The sequence below is a fragment of the Bombus fervidus genome, chromosome 2 (genome assembly GCF_041682495.2).
Source record: "Bombus fervidus isolate BK054 chromosome 2, iyBomFerv1, whole genome shotgun sequence".
Lineage (NCBI taxonomy): Eukaryota > Metazoa > Arthropoda > Insecta > Hymenoptera > Apidae > Bombus > Bombus fervidus.
The window spans coordinates 11,509,011-11,520,816 of NC_091518.1; the positions used below are offsets into that span (position 1 = coordinate 11,509,011).

An 11,806-nucleotide genomic window follows, 5' to 3' on the forward strand; every position below is an offset into this window, starting at 1 on the left:
ACAAAGTCCCTGTTCTCGTTTTTTCATGATTCCTTCTATTAACTAAAGATTAAACATTTATAACACAGGTGATATTCAGTCAAAGTTCGGATCTAATGGAAAGACAATCATCTATGGCTTCTTCAACGGAAGAAGTTTCTGGTGCAAATAACGATTTGAGCGGAGGTTCAAGAAGAGACGACGAACAATTTGGCGTATTTAAAGACTTCGATTTTCTTGAGTATGAAAGCGAAAGTGTTGAGGTGAGTGTTTCATTTAAACATGTTTATGCATATACTGTTGATATAAATCAACTTGGTTTTAAAATAAAAAATATCTCATTCATGTATTATAGGGTGAAAGTACAGATAATTTCAATTGGGGAGTAAGACGCCGTCCTCTCAGCGAGGGAGAAGAAAGAGAACCAAGTTTAAGACAATTTGAAGAAAGTTTAAGTGAAAAGACTCAATCATCTAGTAAACACACCAGTCGGGTAAATAAATAAAATTTTTTTTAATAATTCCAATAAATTGATAAGAATCAAAGTATACAATATCAAAATTGTAGCGCGGTGTTGCGGAAGAGTCATCAGATGACGAAGCTGGTTCAGAATCACCATTAGATGAAGTACCCGGTGGATCTGGAGCAGGACAGGAAACAAACAATATACCTGGAATGTTCCCACCGTCCTCCCTATCTTTAATACCTAGTCGTACTCGACACGATTCTTCGACAAGGTCTGACACATCGTAAGTTTCTTATTAAACTAAACAAAAAATCAGTTTTATTGATGTTCGCTCGTATTTCATGTGCAGTGGCTCTAGTGCTGGAGATTTAGGAGATGTGACTCCTTGTAATGCATCACCAAATCTGTCAGCGTTAATGCCTTTTAGACAAGTCGTAAGAGATGACGCGGAAGAAATTTGGCGCCAACAGATTCAAAATCTAATCACGCAATCTCTTTATAATACCTTAGATTTCTTCCAATTATTGAGCAGAATTTTAAGGGTAATTATATTGTTTGTTACAGTTATATGTATTTTAATATTGATAAATTAATATCTTATATTATTTTATTAGGATGTAAGCAGTAAATCGGTCACTCTTACAAGAGAAGCTAGTGCCTTATTGTGTAACGGCAGTCCTGCCTCCACTCAATTAGGCTATCACTTATCTAGTCATGCAGAACTACTTAGTAGTTCAAAAGCCGAACCACCTTTAATTTGGTTTTCGATCGCAATTTTCGCAAATCAAAGATTAAATGAATCATTGCGATTTGGAATGTTAGAAATTCAAGAGCATCTTGAGACATTCCTTGATAAGAAAGATCATGCTACCGAAGTAAATAATTGCTTACTAAATATATGTACATATATAATTATTACTAACATATAATTTTTCAGTGCCTGGAAGCAGCCAAAGCAGCGGCAAAACTCCAAGCATTAGGTGGTGGTCATACAACAGAGGCAGGCCTTGAAGAAATGCTCTTAGACTTAGGCAGAGCACTCTATAAACTTCATCTTCAATTGTTATTATTAATCGAAGCTTCAAATAAGATGCTAGGTACTCTCATGAATGCTGCACGAAACGTACAAATTCCGCTTTTAGATATATCCGCAGAAATTGCAAATATGAAGATTGCTCTGAGTAGAGCACTTGAAGAGAGTACAGAGAGTGAAAGAGGGACACCAACTCCAACGCCTAGTCCTAGTCCTTTACCCGGCACTGGTGCTGTGGAAGAAGTTGCTCGTGTCGCAGAACTACTTAGAAACGCGCGTTGGTGTCCTGCGCTTGAAGCTGTAAGGCTGCATAGAGCTCAATGGCCAGGAGATCCTTTTCATGATGATGATGACGTAACGACTGCTGTTAATATGTATTGCAAATATTTAGGACAAGATAGATCTGGTAATATACCGAATCATACACTAAATCATCCTAAAATAAATATTATATTTTGTGTAAAATAAAAATTGTTAGAATATTATATATTTTATGTTAAAAATATTATACAATAACAATTAATTGTCAAATTTTTTTCAGATATTTTTGTGGTTACACGAAAGGATGATGAAATGTCAGAAATATTTAGTAGATTGATGGAAAGCTTATTTCAAGTTTTAGCAGCTGTTACAGGTTTGGAAGCATCAACAAAGGCGGCACGGGCTCAGCATGATCATCCTAATAATACAAAAAATGACTGTTAATTTAACATAAATTTTAATGTATCATATATTGTAGACAGTTATTTGTCTAAATTCAAGTCTTCGTATAGTTTAATTGTATCGTGCGTTTTATTCGTGTATCGTGTATACAATCATAGACGTATGTATGTATGTATATCGCGAAGTAATCGTCATAGACGTTAAAAAAACACGCACGAGCGGAAGCACCAAATCGTCGATTTTGTCGTTTCTTTTTTTAACACGAACGTAATGACATATGTAAGTTCGGTGAAATAAATTTTTGGAAACTCAAAGAAAATATTCCTTTCTACAATTTTCACGTCCTGTAAATATGCTTTTACGTAAACACTCAGCATATAATATCACGGCTGAAGCCAACGGTCACTTGTATCAATGCTATCGTACTACAACAGACTTTATTAAAAGATTCGTTGATCAGGCAACGTTAAATGCATTCAAGATAATCAGTAACTTGGTTTGTAAAAAATTCTTTCCATCTAATTTTATAATGTTGAAATTTTCAAATACAGAATTTAACAGGGTGAACTTGCTTTTGACAATGTGACTGGTATAACTACACGGAAATTAGGCTATTTCGGTAATGAATGGCCTACGTGTGGCAGTTTGACCGCACGAAATGGATTAGAAACTGTGACAAATGAAATGAAATCGTGGAATGCATTATCAGTAAGACTTCGATATATAAAGATTTTTATTTATAAAAAATCTTTAGACGAATATTTTTATACAGTGTTCCTGTAGGCTTTGAAGGATTGGATGTTCCATGTAAACTTCATGGGTCTTCAACATAAATATAATATTGAAATTTATACATACCAAGTTCTTTGGAGTGTACCCACTCCAGCGTATCCCGAACCTCAAGTCACAGTCAGTGTATTCTTCCACATCGCTTCGAATCACACTTATCCTCCTCATTTTCCCCTCGATGTGAGTTACCTTTACTACGAATAATAATCGAATAAATTTAATACCATACATTTATTTATTCCTAGGTTTCCTACATTTTCGAAGGACATCAGTTTACACATACTTTGAATATAATTTTCAGACCTAAATGGCTTTATGATATTTTAGATATGAAAACAATGATGTTTAAAACATTCAATTTTTAATATTATACATAAATATAAATTACTTTTTGCTATACGATATCTATTGTTATTCTTAAAGTTCAATTGATTTCAGTTGAAATATACTCTGCAATTGCAGTTTAATTTACATTTGAACACGTAAAACGTTTAGCAAGGGTAAACAATAACGAATTTAAGAGGCATATGCAAAGTATCGTAAAAGTAAGGGTGTCGTATTCCTCGAAAATGGGCACAGGCCTGCTGCACTCTGGTTGAGTGGCAGACGTAGGTTTATTTCAATTGGTCAAGCAGCAAGAGCAGGTGACAACTGCAAGGGAAAATACAACTACCTTGGCCGTTGCTTTCAGTTTCACTTACACCGCTTACAACTACTGATCAACATTGATATTGATAAAATATAATATTTATAAGACGGCAACTTTGATTTATTCTTACCAATTCTCAAATAGTCGTTCTCTATTTTTTTGTAATATTATCTATTTCATAAAAAAGACAGTAATTCTAAACAGACTCTCCTACAGAGTATACGCAGAGCACTTGTCGCTTCGAAAGGATCTATTTAAATTTTCATCGAGCACACCAAGGAGGTGTAAACCGTGCGTTGGTCTTTCGGATGATTCTCTCTCTCTCTCTCTCTCTCTCTCTCTCTCTCTCTCTCTCTCTCTCTCTCTCTCTCTCTCTCTCTGCTTTTTTACATGCCATTCGGTTTCGGTGATACCACGACAAATAGAAGACAATTTCAAAACCTGAGAGGGACTTCACCGAGCTCGCGTGCACATGGTGGTCGGATGACACTGGGAGGTCTGTGTTTCTCGGCAGGAGCCTGGAATATCGACAACCACGTGTCGAGCATATCTGACTCGATCCACGCGTCGTGTACCCCTTTAGTCTCACTAAATTAAGTACGTAGTAATGTTTAGCAGTGTACGCACTTTAAAAACATTTATACTTTGTCGTATTTATATTATACTATATTTCTCTCGTGTCTAACAATAACGATTTCTGTATAGTATTATAATGGACGCGTGTTAAGAGAGTAAACGGGTTATTAACACGAGTAGGTTAATGTGTTAATAGCTTCATCATTTTCCTTCCCTTCTGTTACTGTAACATGAATCGGCACAGTTGTGAAGAGGATCGCGTTCTTTTGACCCAGCAGGTTGCAGGTCAAAAAAGATTTGACTTCCGAAACCCAAGTGGAAACAGGCCAACAAGTGCTGCAGTTATTTACACTGATCATGTTACCAACGCACTTGCAACTTCGTTAGAATCATTATCTTCTTGTCAACCGTGACCACTAAAAAAACAAGACCTAATTTACTATTAGTTTATTAGTATTAATCGAATATTAATTTTTAATTAATACAAGTAATTTTACTTTCTATACCAAAGCCACGCAAGGTTACTATAAAGAAGAAATAAGAAAAGAAAAAAGAAATATGTGCTTTCATAAATAATCAATGAAAATATGTGGGTCAAAAGTTAAACGGCAATACCGGGACCAACCACTGTTGCCTATTTATACGGAAAGAGTTTTTTGTCCGGCCCATGTCCTAAACATCACATCCGCCGAGGTGCTTCCTCCGCGAACCGTGTTTTACCGTGATCGTGGCTAACTGATGAAGGAAACGCAACAGGAAAGACAGAGAAAGAAAGCGAAAGGAACCACCGCACCGCCTCACTTTCAGCAGCTTCAAACATCCGCTGCACCAGCCGCCGCCAGATCTCGTTTACCTCTCCTCCGTTTCCCCTTTAGCTCCTTCTCAAAGAGACACACGCGTCCCTTCCTCTTCCTTCTCCCTTTCTCTTTCCTCTTTGCCTTTTGATTTCAAGGGTTGAAGAGGCCAGATAGCAATCTGCATCAAAATTGAAGAATACCTTAGAGTAATTAAATACAACGAAAAACATATATTCTCTCACATAATCTTTAATAAACAAAATCAAAAGATTTTACCTTAAAAGATTCGTTTCGATTAAGTACTAAGATATTAATCTTTTCCAATCTAATCTCAAGTCGAACAACTAAAATGACCTCGAAATCGTTCGTCTTAGTACCCAGCAATATGTCTAATATATCGCGTGACTTTGAACGTAGCACACATCTGGAACGAAACGAGTGGACACGTCGACCTCCTTCGAAGAGAGGAGAAACAAGAAGGGGGATGTCCGTCGTGCGTGAACGGTGAGACACGTACCCACGTGCAAGGCTACGTCTTGAATCACCAGCTGCCGATTCGCCGACGACTCCAGGAACCCTGGAGACGAACTAAAATTAGCGACCAGCACCCCCGCCTAGCCCTTACATGGCCACGTCACGGACACACGCGCCGCTACTTTCAGAGAAAGAAAAAAAGATGAAGGAAACAATAATAATCACGGTCCGAGCGGCAGGAGTCGATCGTGTGCGAAATGTCACAGCTGGTGCAGTTGGGTGACCAATCATTTGTACGGGTAAGATTGACGATAAACGTATCACCCGTAAGAAATAGCTAACGCGTATGACATTATGATACAAATATTTTTATTTCTGTTCGATTACAAATGCGATAATGATATATTGTCCCCTGTTATTAGAATTTGTTGTTATCAGCACCAGACCAATATATTATGTTACGTGTTTCTCTGATTATTCATAAAATTAAAAATGAGCTTAGTATTTTTTAAAAGACAAGAATGACCTATTAGTGAGCAATATTTGTTGCTTTGTAAAGTTTTAGTAGTAAATGTTTGATCCCTCTTATCACTCAGACAGGAAATATCGTAGGGTGGATTAAGGAACCACATGGCTCCTGCATGAATGAATACTATAATGAACTTGCTCTACTCGTGATAAGACAATCATCCAAATAATATTCCAGCCAGAACTGTTATAAATATTGTAGGGGTGGTTAGTTTCACCACTGTTAATTTTCTGAAATTCTTGTTTGTAGCTTTTAAGTCTAAATGTTTAACAATGAAAAAACGGTAAACATTTTGACATTCATCTACATTATAGCAAGAACGATGGTAGTTAAAGTGTATCCAGATATCTGGAAGTGGTCAAATTCAGTTTAGTTTAGAGTAACGGAGCACCTCGCATTCCTTTCGCGATCGATCTTCCGTCAAACAAGAATCCATGGAATCTGTTTCTATCGCGTACGCTTCAAGTTCATTGTCCTCGATATCTGGAAGGGCATAGAACCTCGAAACGAGAGATTCTTTTGGTTTCGTCGTAGTACTGGAACTCCATTCCAAGTACATCTGCGGCGAGCGGATGCAGCCTGCATTTTATGGCCGCCCAATGCAACCGATTCTCATTCGTGCACCCGTACTCACACCCTCCACCACTTTCAGCACGCGGTACAACGACTTCTATAATTAGATTTCCTTCCCTTTAGCTTAGACACCTTCGAGCATGATCTCCATTTGCCCCGCGAATCGCAGAAACCTACCACCTGGGTTGCAAACGTTATTAAAGGTTCTACAATTAACAGGGTCAATTTCTCTCGAAGGGTTGAAAATGGAATTGAAGAAATACCATTGATCATAGGATATAGAATCTTATCGTTCAAAGGTTGATCAACCTATGGATAGATATTGTCTGAAACAATAGACACGTTTATCGCCAAAGCCAGCAATCACTTGACTTGTGTCGTGTTTTGCATTTGAATGCCGACCATGATGTCGGTATTCCAATACCGATCTACACGTTCAACGTGCTGACATTAACGGCACACACACAGCTACGTTACAGGTTTCACGCCAGCTATTTCGAACAGGTTGCGCTCGGATCTATTTTTCGAACATTGGCATCGACTGGATCCACGGATCCACGCTTCTGATGACAGGTAGCCAGAAAAATAATTGAAACGACGACGATTAAATCGAGACGCGATCTATAAATGCTGTGTCACGTGCCAAAATGTAGTATCCTCGTAATTATAAATGGTTAATCGTTGGTGGTCGGCCAGGAGTTTGCAAAATGGTCATGGTTTTAATTTCGTGAATTCATGCTCATCTAAAACGTCATTAGATGCAGATGCATTAGATAAGATGCAGATAAATCAGATAATTTATCTTCTTGTATTATTACTTAATTTTATTTACATGCCTCTGATTATTCTTTGTATCTAGTTAACAATATTTATCATTTTGATTAGTTAGTCTTTCGTGTACTACTATATTGATAGTGTATCTTTTCTCCTATTATACATTGTTGTATGTTTACAAACAAGACAAAAACCATCTCTCTTAGCTTCACGAAGTGTCTTTCATAAAGTGTCATTAAACGCTTTTGGCACGAGGCTCTCGCTTTCCTCGTTGGCAAATCCTACTTGGTCCTTTAAGATCACTGATCAATAATGATAACTGATCCTAGAAACCACCTCATATAAAGTATTATAAACTCTCGTAACAATAACAGAAACTTCTCAATGAGAAATTTTGAAATCAGTATCTCAAAGCCGAAAGAAGGAATTTGATTGTGCAACAATGGCGCTTCTTTCCGAGCATTGCCAAGTTCGTAATCGTCATCAAAGTAGATACAAATGATTGCTGAAATGTCATGAATGAAATTTTTCTATACATATGTAAGAATAAAAAATATAAAAAATATAATATCCTGAAAATAAAGTTTATGTACAGATTTTAAGACCGAATGAATGTATCGTAACACGGTAACGATGATGTTTCTTATTTATAAAAACGTTTCATAACATGAAAAAATAGACTAAAAATTTTGTACTACAAACCTTGTGGACTTTGCACGTTGTAGCAGCTTGGCAACCCAGTACGATCCGTCCCTGATCTGCATGCAAATACGAGCTATACTTAGAGATGTCCGATTTCCCTCGTTACGACAACAGATCGCATTTTCGTCTTCATCGACCTTAATCATTCTTCGTAGAATTTTCATACAATAATGTTTTCAGACAACGCCAATGCAATGCGATTCGAAAAATGTTTCCCGCTTCGTTATTAAACAAAAATTACAAGTCCTTCTTTCCTGTGGTTTCCCTGTAGTAAAACGGTTACTAGTTCTTCCCATGTCATTCATTAATCGCTACGGAAACTGTTTAAAGGATTGAGATAATGTGCAACGAGCATCTTCTTGCGCCTGGATTCTTCAATGAGCCACTAGAAAGAGGAAATCTGAATGAGCTACCTACACGTATACGTGTACCGAGCAGACGCAAAAGGTCACTTGAAATATTTTTTATGAGACCAGAAACAACCTGGCGCATGAATTGGCCTTAAAAATTCTACATACTTTACGTAAATGCCTTTTTATAAACCATGAATTTAACTTCATGAATTAACTAAATTAACTTATAAAACACTATTTATTTGTACATTGAATGATATTTAAATAATTACCATTAGTGTCAGTGTCCCGAACACCATAATATCTGTGTTTATCTCGCATAGTAATACTGATAAACATTTCTCGACTAATTTACAAATTACGCTATCTCAAATTATGTGACAAAACACCAGCCTTTCATCTCATACGCGCGCGTAAACTCAAGATGATCACGTATAAGAGATGAATGCATGTGCGTGTAAAGGGAAGCTGCGGTGGAAAAAGAAGCGTAAAAGAAGGGGAAGATAGGAAGGAGAGAGACAGAAGAAGGGCGCGTGTCGGTCGCGTGCCCGTTGCCGCTGGTGACTCGGTGTCTGCGACCCTCCTGCCCTTTAACCCCTCTTACAACTTTTCCATGGATGAACGTTTGAGTGGGGACAATATAATTACTAGACCTTTCAACGTATCCAAGTTTTCATAATCTTAATATAATATGAACGATTAACACAGGTATCAATTCCAATTATTTTCTATTCTATCATTTATTCTTCTAATCTTTTCTTTTTTAACTAGCATATTAATTTTTCCACACTAAATATGTGGTATATTGTACATAACTTTATCAATTTATTAAGAAACTTTTTTTACAATACCGATTAAAAGTGCGTAGAAGGATGAATTCCATGAATCCACCAGCAAACTGTTCAGGACTACGACCTCAACCCCCTCATCGTCTAGTCCACTTCCTCTTTTTCCGTCCCCTTCATTTTTTTCATCTCTCCTTAAAGCCGTCTGGACGACGGCGATGGAAGAAAGAGAATCAACAAGGGAGGATCAGCGTGGCACGTGGTCCGTACGCGAAGCGATAGAAGGAACCACCTACTGCAACAGGAGATGTATCCCATCAGAAAACAGACACTCGGTCGAATAATCATCGAACGGCACCCGTGCGTCGCGTTAACGGTTCATCTTTCTTTCTTTTACATCCTAGCACTTCCGATGCTTGATGCGAGAGACGGAAGTCATCAACATTCTCCAGATCTCAAACGAGCAATAATCTACATGGTCATTAAGTATACTTCAGTCAGCGTAGATCAATGAACAGGATTTTCTATTTAATATCATTTGTACTAATATTCGTGCATTTGTCAATGTCAATTAAGAACACTGATCGTGACAAAGTCCTTTTGTAAAACCTCATATCTTGATTACTTTTTTCAATAGAATTTCGGGTGTCCTTATTTTTATGATCATTTAAAGATCTTATACGTCAGTATATATAGATACGTAAAATCAGCTGACTGCTCGATAAATTCCTGTGCTCATACCGGTTGCGACGAATTTAAATGCATCATGTACGTCATTATGAACCATCGTTGGTTCTTTTGTTGCAAAAAAACTTACGTGAATATAAATCCAGTAACAAGAGGTTTCAAGAAAAAGGATATCCCGATCGCTCTCACTCTTATGTGTTTGTCTCTGTTGTCTCGATCAAGATCGCAGACGGTCCGGCCGAGTGTAGGATTTCGTCGTGAAATTTGTGAATGAGCCCTCGTGACTCGCGTATTTTGAATGGAAACCGACAGGCCGGTTTTTACGAAAGCAGCACTATGCTCTGGTACAGGATGCGGGTGCGGACGAAGGGGGTGTATGCTCATTTTTATCCTTTTTAATTCTTTTTTCTCGTCGTTGAAGGAGATAAGAGGGGAAAAGGAAGAGAGAATACCGCCAGCTGATCGCCTCCGTCTTTGAAAACGTTGTGCAAAATGCGAGCACGTGCTCGTGTGTGTGACCCTTTTTAGATTCGCATGCCTGCTTGCCACCTGCGAAGCCATTTAGTTCTACAGTTTGATCAGCATGCAATTAATCTACGAATTACTATACTTCCGTCCTCTTTATAAATTTCATTATTCTGCATGCTTTCCTGAAATTGATCATTAAATTGCTTTTTATTGTCTGGTGTATATACATAATAAAAATATAATATGTTATATATTCGCGTATAAATTGATTTTCAGATGATTTTGATAAAATTTATAAGACTTTCTTTGTGTAAAAAAGCTTCGAGTAAAAATATCTATTCATTGATCTTAATAGATAGTAAGTGGCGACGAATTGCAAGAAAAACGATATAAAGAAAGGGAACAAATCTGAGGGGTGAGAGGGGTAAAACAGGCGGCTGTTCGCCGTCTCCGGAAGGAACTGTCTCCCTTTATACCCAAAGACATTCCTCCAAACATGAACCAACGTGCTTCGTATGACGGCGTTCTCCCCTTGTAGGAGCACTTCCACGGACATCCCCACCCTGTGTTAACCTCTTGCACCCGAAACTAAATTAAGGGCCGTTCCGGTTGATATTTTTTAATCTTCTAATACTCCTTTCTTCTTTCTTTCTTGTCTCCATCTTATTATACATCGAGATTCATAAACTTGTATTTGATTATAGTATTTCACGCAAATTTACTAAATTAATAATTTAAATTCTTATATTGTAAAATCACTTTCCTGGAATTTTAAGAATTCATAGAAAACCAACAACTTTACATAGAACAGGTATGTGCATACAATGACTCATGTACTGAAAATAGAAAATTGTCATCTAAAACCCGGTGTCATTGCACCCTAGGTCCTAGAGGACGTGTACGGTGGCTAGAAGAGGAGACAGATGAAAGTTGGAAGTACACGTAGACGACTGAAAATCTCGTCTGGCTCGTTGCCAAGATCTTCGAATCTTGTCATCTTCTTCATCCACGTCTTCTATTCTTCAGCACGCACTTCTCCCCGTACATTTGCTGGAGGCAATCAATTAAATAGTTCTCATAGTTTCTATCTTTCCATCTCCTGATGCTTTTTACTATTCCGTACAAAAGTATAACTTCGCGTAGTTCTTACATTGACAAATAAAATATTTTTTTTATTAATACATTCAGCCTCAGTGCGTTTTATCAATTATCGCTTCAATTCTACAGTAGAAAGAACAACCTTAATCGTAAAAAATGGAAGGTTTCAGAAACATCGAGAAAAGAGAATAACAAAGGAAAATGGTTAGATAAACGAAAATAACATAAGAAGGATATCAATTTCGAGAAAGGGTAAAATGATAAAACGAACTTCCGGTAGTACTACGTTTCTTTTATCGCGATCGTCTAATTTTGGACAGAATTAGCGAAGATGCGTCATCCTTTACGAATTCTCGAATCGTGAATTTAGAATTCCAATCTGTACGTTCTACCTTGTCCCGCGAGTGACCG

The 11,806-nt window shown here is 37.4% G+C and overlaps 2 protein-coding genes across 6 annotated transcripts in view; one reads left to right on the forward strand and one right to left on the reverse strand.

Moving 5' to 3' along the window:
* The window catches only part of Fry (microtubule binding protein furry), a 28,578-nt gene extending 26,118 nt beyond the window's left edge, over positions 1–2,460 (forward strand). For 4 of the 5 annotated variants that reach the window (XM_072022187.1, XM_072022186.1, XM_072022190.1 and 1 more), the window contains 7 exons: positions 69–242; positions 335–472; positions 547–728; positions 795–987; positions 1,060–1,320; positions 1,383–1,884; positions 2,020–2,460. In XM_072022187.1, the coding sequence (XP_071878288.1) occupies positions 69–242; positions 335–472; positions 547–728; positions 795–987; positions 1,060–1,320; positions 1,383–1,884; positions 2,020–2,183 (1,614 nt within the window). In that variant the 3' untranslated portion in view covers positions 2,184–2,460. The remainder of the gene's footprint in view (positions 1–68; positions 243–334; positions 473–546; positions 729–794; positions 988–1,059; positions 1,321–1,382; positions 1,885–2,019) is intronic. The other variant, XM_072022189.1, reaches the window with a different exon arrangement.
* LOC139997837 (coiled-coil domain-containing protein 102A) overlaps positions 1–11,806 on the reverse strand; it is a 331,009-nt gene that overhangs the window by 299,808 nt on the left and 19,395 nt on the right. The gene's annotated exons all lie outside the window — the stretch shown is intronic.